Source organism: Dipteris shenzhenensis, chromosome 21, assembly GCF_047967505.1.
Source record: "Dipteris shenzhenensis isolate YYH24624 ecotype China chromosome 21, Dip_SZ_1.0, whole genome shotgun sequence".
Classification (NCBI taxonomy): Eukaryota; Viridiplantae; Streptophyta; class Polypodiopsida; order Gleicheniales; family Dipteridaceae; genus Dipteris; species Dipteris shenzhenensis.
Window position 1 is genome coordinate 50,499,886 of NC_141616.1, and position 15,023 is coordinate 50,514,908.

A 15,023-nucleotide genomic window follows, 5' to 3' on the forward strand; every position below is an offset into this window, starting at 1 on the left:
AGAGCTACAAACTTTTAAATTGAAACTTCAAACTTCAAACTTGTATTAATGTTAAAGTCATGATTCATGAAAGTTCAAAGAGTCCAGCCTCGGCCCTCTAGAGACAGAGTCATTTGGAATCTGGATTCTGATAAATAGTGTCAAATTTCAATGATAGATCAATGCTACACCAAACATCATGATCAGAGGTAGTAGGTAGTAGAAACTTGGAAGTAGGTACTACACCAAAACATCAAAGGCAAAACATTATAGAAGAAAAGGTTGCCATAGCTCGGAAATAAAGCTGAAAATTGAAATGCATCACGATTCACAACGGATGAGGCTCAAGCCTCAAGCTGCAGCTTGCATCCTCATCCTCATCGTCATCCTCATTCTCATCCTCATCATCATCTGCATCAGTGCCATCCTCCTCCTCCTTTGAGACCATCCTTGAGGCCACCAACCACAGCCAAAGTCGGTCAATAGTGTACGGAGTATGGATTAGCAGCGTGCGGATTAGAATAGTGCTAAAAAATGTGTTTTCCAAGGTTTTGGCTAGGCATAAAATTGATCCCTCCCCAAACAAAACAAACACCCCCCCTCCCCACACACACACACAACAAAAAAACCAAACCACACCCAACCCAAAAAAAAAAAAAAAACTCGTATGGAAGGCCGTACTTACGGACGTACGGATGGCGTATGGAAAAACCATCCATACGCGTACGGATGCAACTATGCCCTTGAGGAGAATTGCAAGTGCATCCTTTTCTCCTAGTTTTGCATCTATGCCTTCTAATTGGATTGTGATACTTTTTATCTTATATGCAAATATTGTACTGCGGTGAGATCTAAAGGTGTCCCTTGTAGAAGGGGTCACCTACTTGGCTCTCTAAATAAATTTATTACACTTTGCCATGGTGCTAGGGTAATGCCAGGCTACTCAATACTTAACGGATAAACTATGATCAAGTGAAAAATGGCAAAAAAGAGCATTTTGCCAAGTTAAAAAGAGCATTTTACACTTAGGTCAAGGAGTCCGCTGGTTGTATGCCACCCCTCCTTGTTTTTGGAACAGTCCAAGCCACTAGTGAGTGGGTATTTATTTTGAGAATCAGGTTGCATAGCAACCACCTAATTGATCAAGCGTACTATGGATTGCTGATCTGTATCGTTTTATCAAGTTCTCTCTCTATATATATATGTGTGTGTGTGTGTGCGCGCGTGCGTGTATGTATGTGTATGTTGCAGCCATTTGTTCCTGTTCCTCCACTGTTTGTACAGGACAGATTACTGGATTGGAATCTGACTTCCTTATCTCCCGCTATCTGTTCACTTTCATTGGATAATCTGGCCTCCTCGATGGTCTACAGATTTCTTCTTCCACCACCATGGATTGATAAGCATGCCAACACTCTTTGGAATTTGGATAGGTCTTTATCTTGGTGGCAATCACAACTCAAGAAAATTTGGAAAGCTAAATTGCCATTGAAACAGAGGCTTTTCTTTTGGAGATGTACAGTGGGAGCTTTTTCCATTGGGGTGAAATTGGCAGCACGTCGCATTGCTTCCCCTTCTTGCCTCCGTTGCTCTCATCACTGTGAGACAGTTTCCCATTTGTTATGGTCTTGCCCGCACTCTCAGATATTGATCACTCATGTCTCTCATTTGCTGCGGCTTCGGTTTTCCTCTACCACGGTTTTCCTCTACCAGATTCGGGAAACTCTTCTGGATGTTTGGATGCTTCTCATCTCAGATGTCTCCATTCCTCCTTTTCTTTCACTGGGCTCGTTTTTGGGTACTATGGACTATTTGGACACAGAGATTGCATTCTAGGATGGGACAACAGTTTCCTCAGGCATATGCTTTCTTCAGAATGTCCCTCAAGCAATCTTTATATGATAGTTATGCTGCGAGGGACTTGGATGCTACTAGCCTTGAAGTGTTTTCTGACTGTTTTTTTCGTTCTTCCATTAGGCTCTCTTTTGGAGTCTAATGTCATTTACATTGATTTCATGTTAATAATATAGTAACTGATTTCACAAAAAAAAGCATGTATGTGTGTGTATACACGTGTGTGTGTGTACACACACACACACACACACACACACACACACACACACATTTTTTTTAGTGAAATCCATGTAACTTTATATATATATATATATATAGAGAGAGAGAGAGAGAGAGAGAGAGAGAGAGAGAGAGAGAGAGAGAGACAGAGAGAGAGAGAGAGAGAGCTTGATAAAGCGATACAGATCAACAATCCATAGTATGCTTGACGAATCAAAAGGGGCAGCTGGTTGCTATGCAACCTGCTTCTCAAAATCCCTGCTCACTAGTGGCCTGGAGTCTTATTATTTTTCTTTTCTTTTGTTTGGGAAAAAAGTGTTGTGAGTTGAAAGATTTGTGCAAAAATTGTCTTAAAGATCTTTCAAAATGTGATTATGTAGTAGTAGGAAATTTCTGCTAGTCAATTCAGTAACTGCAGTACATGATTATGGGTTTGGTTGTAAGTTGGATAAAGGAGGTTTATTTTCAATCATCTGCTCTAAACTTTGCATTGATCTTGTGTCCTAATATAAAACAGCTTTTCTGCAGGTTGTGGCTATTGCAACATACTTTGCTCTTGGCTTCTCTTTCTATGTGTTTTTTGCTCCTTTCTCAGGAAACAAAGTATCACAGCTTCATTTTATGGTCCTCTACTCACCTCTGGTATAAATAGTGCTAATCTGTGCAACATTCTGTTTGAAGCACCAAAAGGTCTTTGGTTAGCAATCTGTTAGTTATCCTTGCAAATCTGCTCTGGGCACCTTCCTTCTTTACTCTGATCTTGCCTTTAAAATGCTTGTTTCTTGTCCTTGCAGGAGCTTGCAGTTCTGATTTTGTATATTCAGTGTGCAGCAGCGAACCCAGCAGATGCTGGTCTTTTGAATTTATGCAGGTCATTGGGTCAAAAGAAAAGGACTGGTTCTATAAGCCAAGCATCAGGAACAATCGAGGAAGATGAACAACATGAATTAGAGCAGGGAGAAGAAGCCAATACGCGATGGCAAACACTGGACACAAAGACGCATGGGTCTCTATGCATCGTTTCCTGGCTATTATACATGATGTGCCTGTGCCCTGGGGCTAAACTTGTTGGAAGTCTATGCAGCAAAGAGCCCGAATTGATTAAAAGGGTCATTCCTGACGAAGACCTTCTATTTTGTACAGTGTGCAATGCTGAGGTCAGCATACTTGAATTCTAGTGGGGAAAATTGAATGGAAGTTGAATTTTGGCACTTTCTGGTACCCTGGCTGTGAAGAATAATGTAATTTCTCTGTCCTTTCACAGGATATGAACTATATTTGAATATCGGTGCTGTGGATTTGTGCAGGTCTACAAGAATAGCAAGCACTGCAGATCTTGTAATAAATGTGTAGAAGGGTTTGATCATCATTGCCGGGTATGAGGCTGATATTCTCTTTGTGCAAGATTCCAGAAAAACCTTGATTCTTAGTTTGTAACATTATACTAAGTGGCACTCATATCTCCTTACCCTGATGCGTGTTTTACAGTGGTTGAACAACTGCGTCGGGAGAAAAAATTACAAGACATTTATAGCCTTAGTGGTGTCAGCATCACTATTGGTAAAGTACGAAACCTCACATACTTTAGTTGAATTGCCTTTCACTGATAAATTTTACATTTGTGTTGGGTTTTTTACAACTTCAAGTTAGAATAAACGCTAATAGGAAGAGTCTGCTGCTTTCAAGTGAACTGGTCATCTTCAAAACTGTGGATGGCTTTTGTTGCTCATACATTGTAAAGCTCTGTGCTGTATGGTAATCGGAGAATCATTTTAGTCGATGCTGAGATAGGTGTGAACATCAGGCTGTAGTTCCCTTGTTTGTGACGTCAAAGGGTGAGATCTTCATCCAAATAGACATCTGTCAACCCATAAGATGCATAGATAGTATGAGAACATATTGAGCAGAGTGTCAAAATATGTCGACCTTGCAAAGAGTTTTGAAAGGTGAATGAGAGACACAGATTGCAGAAGGTCCTCAAATTGGAATTGTGAGAACCCAATGGTACCTGCAAAATCACATTCTAAGAGTCGCGTTTCTTAAAAGTGTCATGCAATTGCTCAGCCTTGAGGTGTACTCTATTTTAGGGTTCAGCTAGTTTATAATCTAGAGTCTAGGGTTTAGAGATTATGTTTTAGGGTCTAAGATATAGGTTCTAGGGTTTAGGATCTAGGCTGTAGGGTTTAGAGTTTATGGTTTAGGGTTTATACTTTGTATCTAAGGTTAACAAAGAAGAGCGTGGGAGTATTACCAAAGGGAAAATACATTTTAAAATCAAATTCCATGAAAATGACTTCTATTAAATACGAAAACTCCCCCAAGAGCAAAATGCTTGAGGTAGAGTACATCATGCATAGCATGAGGAAAACATTGGAGGATCAGATCCCCTCTCAACAAAACAGCCCAGAAAAGAACCAGGATGGAGGCTGAAAGTGCCACAAATGCTTGGTTAGAAAGTACTTTGCATTCCTAAGAACCCGCAACCTGTGACTTGATGGGACACTAGAAGTGAATAACACTCAAGGGGAAGAAGTTGCAACAAAGAACAACTGAAAACCAAGCAAAGATACATAATACAACTAGAAATTGTGTTAGTAGTATCGATTTTTTTACATGGTAGCAATCTTATAGCTCAAGTCTCCTCAACTCATCTCTTCACTTATAGTCTCTTCTATGCGTCTCGTTCTGTGTCTCATACTCGGCTGCTTCGTTGCTTCTTTTTTAGAGAACTTCATCTCTTGGAAGTTGGAATGCTTGGCATCTTGGCCCATTCTCCTCTCGCATGTTGGTGTCGACTCCTGCCATTAGTGGGTTAGATCCTCAACTTCTTACCTTTGGTGGAGGCTCCTTCCTCCACTCAGCAAAGCTTCCAATTAGGCTGAGCTATTGCTGAACTACCATTTGACTCCTTGGTGTTTCTCGTTCCCTTGCTGATAACAGCTATGAAATTGATTTGGTTTTGCTTATGGGAGTGTAGGCTTCTCATGGGTGCCTTTATCACATGTGATACAACTCCTAAGATTGGTTGTCCTTACAATTGTGATGGTGGCTCATAGTAATGCAGGCTTCTCACTTGTGATATGACTCTTGGCCTTGCAATTACCATGGTGGTCATGATATGATCTTGATTCCATCAGTCTTGCCTAGAGTCTTTGGAATAAACTTTGGTGGGAAGATTTTTGTGTACTTAACAACCACTTTCGATTTGGTTCAATTTGGCACCCCGAACTTCATAAGTACTTACAGTGGTTGGCCTTGCAATTGCCATGGTGGTCATCATGATCTTAGTTCTGTCGCTCCCATCTCGTGTCTTTGGAACGATCGTTGATGGAAAGATGCGCTCTAGGTGGTGCAAAACAAGGAGAATAGGGGGCCTATATATAGGCAGCCCTCCCTGCTGGTTCAGTGCTCCAATGGCAACATGCATATAATAGCTCACAAGGATCAATCAACTGTGTTTGGGTTCCCGCACAGTCAATCTACTGACCCAACCGGATCTCCAGCAGCATCAGACAATAGCTGCACTAGAACACTAGGAGACCCCCCTTGGATTTGCTAGGTCATAACGTCCAAACAAAATAGAAACTTGTAACAAACTGCCACATGAGTCAGCGGGAACAACTCCTCGTGGCTCAAGGTCCTCCTGAAAGCGTTACCTCGATAAATGACTCCCTGCCCAGTACACTTGATCGGCAGGTTAGCTGCCACAACAAACAAGCAAGCAATCCTCCATCTAGATCCGGAAAGCCTGTTGGCTCCTGTTAAGTGTTACTAAAAGGCTAGAGTAACCGTGGTTGCAGCAAGCACACTATTGGCTACTTGGTTAATGGACCCCTCTTCGTTCCTTTGGGGACAGTGATGCCAATAATGACCTTTTTGATGACATCGGTTACATGTATGGGATGCCTTGAGAGCTTCTCGTTCCATAGCTATCAATTGCTTTCTTCCTCTTTGATCAGCTGTCAAAGCCTCAGGTTGATTGTCGTAGGTGTGATTGACGAAGCGCTCCTGGTCAAGCACTTGGGGGATTAGTTCCTCCAGGTCAACTCATTCACCGTACCACTGGTGATCATGGATGAATAGAAGGCTCCATACTGAGACAATAATTGGGATAGTAGAGTAATGGCCATGTCCGTTGAGGAGATTTGCTTCTTGATCTCTTGCCGAAGTTCCTGTAACTTGTTGATGTGTTCTCACATCGATGAAGATTTCTTGGGATCCAACAACCTCATCTGGACCTTCAACGAGACCCTCTTCATGGGAGAGGTTCAGTTATACATAGACATCAAATGCTCTCATATACTTTTGGCCATTGTCATGTGCTTCACGTGATTTATCACCTGAGGAGTACAGTTAAGAAAGATAAATGATCTTACCTTGGCATTAACACGGTCTCATAGCTAGGACAAAGTCTCGGCCTGCTTCTGGGCTAGGATGCCAAGGTCCTCTGCTAGGGGATCTGGTCAGGCAACACCTAACAAGACGAAATCTGTCATGTCGTATGACTGTAACACATATTCCATCATCACCTGCCAAACGCCATAATTGAGCCCGTCTAACTGCCAGTCAACCAGGAACGTGGGCAACACTAGAATTCTAGTCTTGTTTTGTGCCATCTTGGACAAAGTCGCCATGTCGGAGTGAAGAGGACGATGAACTGAAAGAGAAGGTGGATGGGATGGAAGGGATCTGAGAGTCGAAGAAAGAAGAAGGCGGAAGAAGAGGATGAAGGGGTTGACAGCCCAATGTACCTTCACACCTCGCTTTCCGTCCCTTGGAAACACCTCCTCTCTCAGATCTGGAAACACCCTTCAAAGTCACCCCTTTGCTGGTCACCCGAACAATCCACTCCTCGAATACGCTCCTCCTCAAAGACACCTCTGAACAACACCCTAATCCTCCTCTCTGTGTGTTGGCTCAACACCCCGTCCGCCCCTGGGGTCTCAATCCAACCGTGGCTCTGATACCATGTGAGAAGTGCAGCAGAAATGAACGGAAGAGAGAGAGAGAGATAGCACGCCTCACACACACACATTGAGCAGGTGTGCCACAAAAGCCAGATTATGACTGGGTGTCTTTTAGATTATGTGAACAATAGCTCCACTTTCAAAGCTGATGTACCAACCTAAATTGTGCTTGAACTTGCCGAATGCAAAGTTGAATGTGACAGACTTCTATAGTGGCCACTTGTATGCCGTCTGCATTGGGTTTGCCTCATCCACGTAAGCGGGCTGAGGAGGCCATCTAGCATGGCTTGGCATTGCTCTAGAGAGGTAGCCCTAGGGAGTATGTTTGGGAGCCTCTACTTGAAAGTTCTTTACCTTCATCTACTCTATGAGCACATTAGCGTCATTTGAGCAAAGGTTGAAGTTCTCATCGTATGATTGCCATTGAGAATATTCAACAAATTGGAGCTGACTTTTGGTTGGGGAAGCAGTAAAAAGAGACCTTTGGTGGCAACCTTTGGGATCTTTGGTTGCATTCTCTCTTCCAAACATATTTTTGCCCCCCTCGAACTACATATCCTCTAGGCCTTCATGCTTCTTTTAGATTTTGCTCGAGTGTTTTTAATTCTTTGCTGAATTTCCCGAATGAGACTTTGGACTCACCTCTACATGTTGAAAATGAGGGCTCTATGGTTTGAAAACAAAACAAAGTAAATGATGAATTTTTGTTCGCTTGTGTATGGCCGATCATATCATATTTTTCTTGTGACTTGCAGCTACTATCGGTCATCTTCAATTGGGTGGCCTATCCTTCTTGATTTGTGTAGTTTGGATTGTAATGGTGTTTGATGTTGAATCAGCTACATGAAGGAAAGTACTCCTTAATATGGGAATGGCTATACTCACTATATTATTAACACATTATAGTTCCTTATCCAGCTTTACCTTCTTCCCTCTCTCGTCCATCTCATCTTGTTGAATGAAAGTAAGTAAAGGGTGGGAAATAGAAGAAACTAGGAGTAATAGAGGAGGGGCGGCATTGCAATGGCTGCGTGAATATGTGATTTAGATGGCAAGGTGGGGAAGCCTAAGCTTGTATAGTTTGTTGAAAATAGCTGGGGAAAGTCTATTGACATGTTGGATAAAGCCGCTATATGCTCTGCCACTTTGGGAATTAATTCCGTAAGCCCTTTGATGCACCTATACTTTGAGGCATCATGACCACGAACTTCAAAGAAAGTGCAAAATTGAGGAGACCAAGCTGGCTTCCTCTTTGAAAGGCATTTTCAGTAGCTGTCACAGGGACGTGAATTTTCTAGACCTGTGAATACCTTTGGGCCTCTCATTGATTAGAATAGTAAAAAAGGGCTAATCCAATGTATTAATGAAGGGAAAGAGAGGGGTAAATGTTAAGCGAGGCAATCTCCAATTCTCGCGGACAGGATAAACAGGTACAAACACCACTGGTGCCTCTCCGAACCCTGTCAAAGAAACCCCGGATCGGAGGCAAAATCCACAACCAAAGATCTGTCAAAAGCCCCGGTTCAGAGGTTAAACAAAATAAAAAAATATAATTTTTTTTTTTTTTTTGGACTGACCAGATCTGGCCGACCAGATTGACCTGGTCGGTCAAATGTGACCAGGTCGGTCAACCTGTTGGTTGACCGACTTAAAGCCCCTTCCTATTTAAAGGGGGGGGGGGGCTAGGTATTCTACAATCTCCTTTCTTCCAGCTTCAGAGGTACCTGCACACCCTGAGCCCCTTCTGCCTCCTGGCTGCCTCCTCTGCTGCCTCAGTTTCTGCCTCCTGGCTGCCTCCTCTGCTGCCCTCCTTTCTGCTCCAGATCTGCACTCTTTTCTGCCCAGATCTGCCCCTCCTTTCTGCTCCAGATCTGCCCTCCTTTCTGCTCCAGATCTGCCCTCTTTTCTGCTCCAGATCTGCCTTCCTTTCTGCTTCAGTTCTGCCCTCCTTTCTGCATCAGATCTGCTCCAATTTCTGCTCCAGATCTGCCTTCATTTAGCTTCAGATCTGTCCCAACTTCTGCTCCAGATCTGCCCTCAACTTCTGCTCCAGATCTACCTCCAACTTCCGCTCCAGATTATGTTCTTTCTATTCCAAACCTGCAGCAACCTCTGCATCAGTTTTCTGTCTCAGATTTGGTTCAGTTCCAACTTGTGGAGCTAGTGCAGAAGTCCACTACAGTTGTTAGGACTGACGTTTGCTTCCTCCAGAGCTTCTCTCATATCTTCACTTGTACTGAGTTCCGTTTGTGATATATATATATCTTCTTCAGCCATTAATTGTCTTCAGTATTGTTTTATTTGTCTCCAAGTATTTTCTTTATATGGTATCAGAGCCAGGTGTGCCAATCGGCACCTGAGCCTTGATCTGGAAAGCTTGGAAGATAAATCATCACCTGAAGATGTCTTCTCCCTCTTCCCCGAAGCGATCTCAGCCTGAATCAACCTCTATTCAACCACCACCTTCGACATATGTCGAGAGAGTCTGCTAGGATTGAAGGTGATGAATACCTCTCCAAACTTTTAAAGAATTTGCTGAATTCTAGAAATGGAAGGAACTTGAAGCAGGTACCCGCACACCTCGTGCCTCTACCTCTCCACGGTTCTCTCCAATACGTCAACAAGGACCTCTATTCAACTCAGAAGAAGTTGAGCAACATCTCAAGTTCGGTGCCAACGAAGAACAAGTATCCCCTGACAAAAGAGGACAGGCCGGCATGAGAACATTGGATTATTCGACAGTGCCTATTCCACAAGAATCAGTGCAAGGTACGTTGCCCTATTCCCTTAGTGCAACTCCATCTATTATGCAAGGCATAGGAACAAGTAATCACGAGGACACAGATCCATACATGCATGTGAACACTCGCAGACGAGAAAGGAGAAATGCGTCTGACAATGAGTTTGCTTTCGGTTCACATTCTTCCCTCCCTCCCATCCCTCTCATCTCTTCCGCTGCCATCTTTCCTCCAGTGGTTTCTCATCCTCCTCCTTCTCCCATGCCACTGGATTCCTATAGTTTATTTCCCTCTATCTCTCCCGCTGCCTCTTTTTCACCTCTCATGTCTTATTCCGCCTCTCATATTCATCCCTCCCCCTCAGGACCTTTTCCAAATTCTTTTATTCCTCCGGTGATGCCACCTCTCCCTTCTTCTCACTCTGCTTCTATTCCAAATTCTCTTCTGCCTCCACCGGTTGCTTCTCCCTATCATTCTCTTTCTTCCCCTCACCCTGTCTTTGCAACAGCCAAACATGCTTTCACTGATATGACTCGTTTTAACGGGTCTAATTATACCACATGGTCAAATCTTATGCGCCATGTGCTTGATTCTCAAGACCTATGGGAACTCGTTCAAGGTACCGAATCGCCACCTGATCCTCATGTTTATCCTCCTCAGCTAGTTCGTTCGTGGTGACATCGTAATGCCACTGCTATTGTTGAAATTATGCAAGGTCTTTTACTTGAATTTCACTCTCAATTACAGCATTTTGATCTTGCCTCTGAGCGATGGGCACATCTCACTGACCGCTATGCAGCTCGAGATCGTACTCGTCGCATCAATCTTGACCATGATCTCCAACAATTCCAGATTCTTGCTGACGATGATCTCAAGGTTAAACTAGCAAATTACCGGCGGTTAGTTGCTGAATTTGCCACAACTGGTCCTCCCAAATCCGAGGATGACCAAGTTACTTTCTTTTTAAATAAACTTCCGCCCAAGTATTTCAGTTTTATGCAACAAATCATTTCTCAACCTTCTCTTCCTACTTTTTATGAGTTTGAATGTCAACTTTTGCGTTATGCTCGTCTTTACTCTCAGGTCCACAAAAAACATAGCATTTCTGCTTCAGAGGGGGCTCTTCTCTCCGGGATTCCAAAAGATCAACCTAGCTCCGGAAAGCCCTCTCCTACTCCTAACCCCTCTAGTAGTAAACCCGCCTGGCACTCCCTTCCCAAAAAGAATAGGTTTTGTCAGCATTGCCAGAGAGTGGGCATATTGATGATGAATGTCGCTCCAAAGCCAAAGGCCTTCTTCCTCAACCACCCCGTTGGACTCCTCAGCTCCCTACCACGACTCCTCAACCACCCCGTTGGACTCCACAGCCTCCTACCACGACTCCTCAGCCACCTCGTTGGCGTCCTAGGGGTGGTCCTCCTCCTTCTCCTCCTCCTCACACTGTTCTCTGGAGACCCCAGGGCCATGTCACTAATCACTTCACTCCATCTCCTCCCTTTATAACTCCTGAAGGTCTGTCTGACTGGTCCACCGGAGATTCTCTAGACTTCACTTCTCAAGCCTTGATCCATATCACCGAGCTTGACTCCTCCTCTCCCTTATCTGGGTCAGCTTTTCATACTCTTCCATGTGGCTCTAAATCTTCTTGGATTGTGGATAGTGGAGCCACTCATCATATGACCCCTCATCCTGATCTCTTCATTTCTCGCCAACCGGCGACAGGGGGAGTTCGTTGTGGCAATAACTCTGTTGCTACTATTCATGGTGTTGGTTCAATAACTTTTGATACTGACAAAGGTCCCAATCTTGCTCAATTGGATCAAGTGTTTTATGTCCCCTAATTAGGGGTCAATCTTCTTTCTGTTCATCAACTTTGCCTCCTTGGTCGCACAGTGCTATTTACAAAGATGCATGTTGACATCATAGATGAGTCCTCGGGACTCCTTCTAGCTCGAGGTGATGCTCAACCTAATGGTCTGTACTTTATAACTCAATTTCTTGTGACTCCCTCCCATTGCGTTTCTGAGTTTCATCGGCTTTACGGTAATGCTACCTTGAAAGATCCAACTGACACATAACGATTATGGCATTATCATCTGGGACATTTGTCTTATGACTCTTTATATGAAATGTCTCGGGATCATCTAGTTGATGGCCTACCTAAATTATCGCGAGCTAAAGATATTTGTCATCCCTGTCAATTAGGTAAAGAAAGCCGAACTCCTTTTCCTTCTCATTCCACTTCTCGAGCCAGTGAGATTTTGCGTCTAATTCACCTCGATATTAGTGGCAAATCTCCTGTTCCTTCCCTCAATGGTTCACATTATTTCTTCTTAATTGTGGATGATTACTCTCGCTATCAATGGGTGTTTTTCATGAAAGAGAAATCCGACACTTTTTCTTTCTTTGCTACTTGGGCTCGCTTGGTTATGAACCAAACAGGAAAGTCTATTGGGATTGCTCGTAGTGATAATGGTGGTGAATTCATTTCCCATGAATTCACTCAATTCCTTCAAGAGCATGGTATCCAACGCCATCTTACATCTCCAAATTCGCCTTCCAAAATGCTCGTGTCGAACGGCGACAACGTACTGTCATGAACATGCCCCGTTCATGCTTTTTGCAGCCGAGTTGCCTGAACGTCTCTGGCCCGAAGCCGTCAATACTTTTTTCTATATCCTTAATCGTTGTCCTACTTAACCCATCCTGAACACGACGCCTTTTGAGGCCTTCTATGGCTATCGTCCTTCTATTTCTCATCTTCGTATCTTTGGCTACCGCACGTACACTCATACTCCCAATGATACTCGCGGTAAACTCGAACCTCGTGCTGAACTTTTTCTTCTAGTTGGCTACTCGGCAGAAGCCAAAGCTTATCGATTATTTGATCCTCGTACAAACAAAGTTTTGGTTCGCCGAGATGTGGTCTTCGATGAAAGAGCAGTGCTAAAAAATTCCTCTATTCTCTCTTCTGATGACGTATCTACTCCAGTTCCCTCCGACAATTCTCCACCCGAAATTCCTTCCTCTCCTCCCGAAACATCTCTCTCCCCACCCATTGCTTCTCCTCACGACCCGCTGCCACGCTGGTATCGCCAAACTATGAAGGATTCCGGGATTATTCCTGTCGAACTTCCTCCTTCTGGTCCTCGCCGCTCTACTCGAATAACTTCTTCTACTGCCACTGCCTCTTTTTTTACCACGGCCTATATCATACATTCTGAACCTGCCACTTGGCAGGAAGCAGTTAAAAATCCTGCATGGCATCGTGCTATGGAACAAGAGCTTGAAAGTATTGATCGCAATCAGACCTGGATCTTGGTCAATCGACCCACTCACAAAAAGGTCATCGGAACGAAGTGGATCTTTCGAACAAAACTCAAAGCCGATGGCACCCTGGACAAATACAAAGCCCGCTTAGTAGTGCAAGGATTCCGCCAAAAACATGGTATCGATTATGAGGAAACCTTTGCCCCTACTGCTCGGTTAACTTCCTCTCGTCTTCTTCTCGCCCTAGCTGCTCATCACCACTGGACTATCTATCAAATGGATGTCAAGAGTGCCTTTCTCAATGGCTACCTTGATGAAGAAGTCCATGTGACTCCCCCACCAGGTTTTTCTCCTCCTGGCCATGAAAATAAGGTTTTCCGTCTCCGCAAAGCTCTTTATGGGCTTAAACAAGCACCTCGCTCATGGTTCCACCGGATAGACACCTTCCTCAAAACTAATGGTTTTCATTCTACTCCCTTTGATCCAAATTTATATATCCATGATTCGTCAGAGGGGGTCTGCTTTATTTTACTCTATGTCGATGATCTTTTGCTTTTAGGCTCCACTCCCACTACACTTCAATACATTAAAACTCAACTCAGCATCACTTTACATTTCAGACCAAGACTAACCCTATAGGGATACACTGATTCCGACTGGGCTGGTGACCCGGACAATCGTCGTTCTCATGGCGGCTATATTTTCTCGTTTGGCTCGGCACCTGTTTCTTGGTCTAGCCGTAAACAAGAAACTGTTGCTGGTTCTTCTACTGAGGCTGAATACCGGGCCTTGTATGATTGTACCACAGAGGCCATATATCTCCGACAGTTTTTGGCAGAGCTACACTTTCCTTGTACTGAACCCACGATCCTCTACGTCGACAACAAAAGTGCCATTGCTCTCGCAGGCAATTCCATTTTTTCCAACCGCACCAAACATGTCGGTGTTCACTTTCATTTTACTCGCGAGCAAGTGGAATTAGGTACTATTTGGTTGATCTATGTTCCAGTTGCCGATAATCATGCTGATATTCTTACCAAGCCGGTTAATCGCCCTACTCTTGAGCATCTCTGCCCACGGTTGGGGATTGGTTTACCTCCTTCTTCTTAGCAGTTTTTTTTCTCTTTGTGTACTTAAGGAAGTGAACAAATCCCCTGCGAGGGCGCTCCTTCAAGTCTTTCTTTTTTGTACCATCATCTGGGCATTTAGTGAAGATGTGGGCATTTAGTGAAGATGAAAACCTACTTTGTAGGCATCTCCAGTGAAGATGTGGGCATTTAGTGAAGATGAAAACCTACTTTGTAGGCATCTCCATCTAAATGAAAACCCTTTATTCACCAAAAAAAAAAAAAAAAAAGGCTGATGAAGATGATAGATCACTTATGGAACACCTCTTTGCTTCTCCTGTCTACATTGGACATTGAGAGGGGGTGTTAAGCCAGGCAATCTCCAATTCTCGCGGACGGGATAAACAGGTACAAACACCACTGGTGCCTCTCCGAACCCTGTCAAAGAAACCCCGGATCGGAGGCAAAATCCACAACCAAAGATCTGTCAAGAGCCCCGGTTCAGAGGTTAAACAAAATAAAAAATTATTAAAAAAAGTTGTTTTTTTGGACTGACCAGATCTGGCCGACCAGATTGACCTGGTGGGTCAAATCTGACCAGGTCGGTCAACCTGTTGGTTGACCGACTTAAAGCCCCTTCCTATTTAAAGGGGGGGGGGGGGGGGGGGGGGGGGGGCTAGGTATTCTACAATCTCCTCTCTTCCAGCTCCAGAGGTACCTGCACACCCTGAGCCCCTTCTGCCTCCTGGCTGCCTCCTCTGCTGCCTCAGTTTCTGCCTCCTGGCTGCCTCCTCTGCTGCCCTCCTTTCTGCTCCAGATCTGCACTCTTTTCTGCCCAGATCTGCCCCTCCTTTCTGCTCCAGATCTGCCCTCCTTTCTGCTCCAGATCTGCCCTCTTTTCTGCTCCAGATCTGCCTTCCTTTCTGCTT

At 44.1% G+C, this 15,023-nt stretch overlaps 1 protein-coding gene across 7 annotated transcripts in view; it reads left to right on the top strand.

Moving 5' to 3' along the window:
• LOC147889017 (putative protein S-acyltransferase 22) overlaps positions 1-15,023 on the top strand; it is a 61,950-nt gene that overhangs the window by 7,102 nt on the left and 39,825 nt on the right. For 5 of the 7 annotated variants that reach the window (XM_087393032.1, XM_087393034.1, XM_087393033.1 and 2 more), the window contains 4 exons: positions 2,581-2,694; positions 2,847-3,209; positions 3,360-3,428; positions 3,541-3,612. In XM_087393032.1, the coding sequence (XP_087249158.1) occupies positions 2,581-2,694; positions 2,847-3,209; positions 3,360-3,428; positions 3,541-3,612 (618 nt within the window). The remainder of the gene's footprint in view (positions 1-2,580; positions 2,695-2,846; positions 3,210-3,359; positions 3,429-3,540; positions 3,613-15,023) is intronic. The other 2 variants (XM_087393037.1, XM_087393038.1) reach the window with 1 other exon arrangement.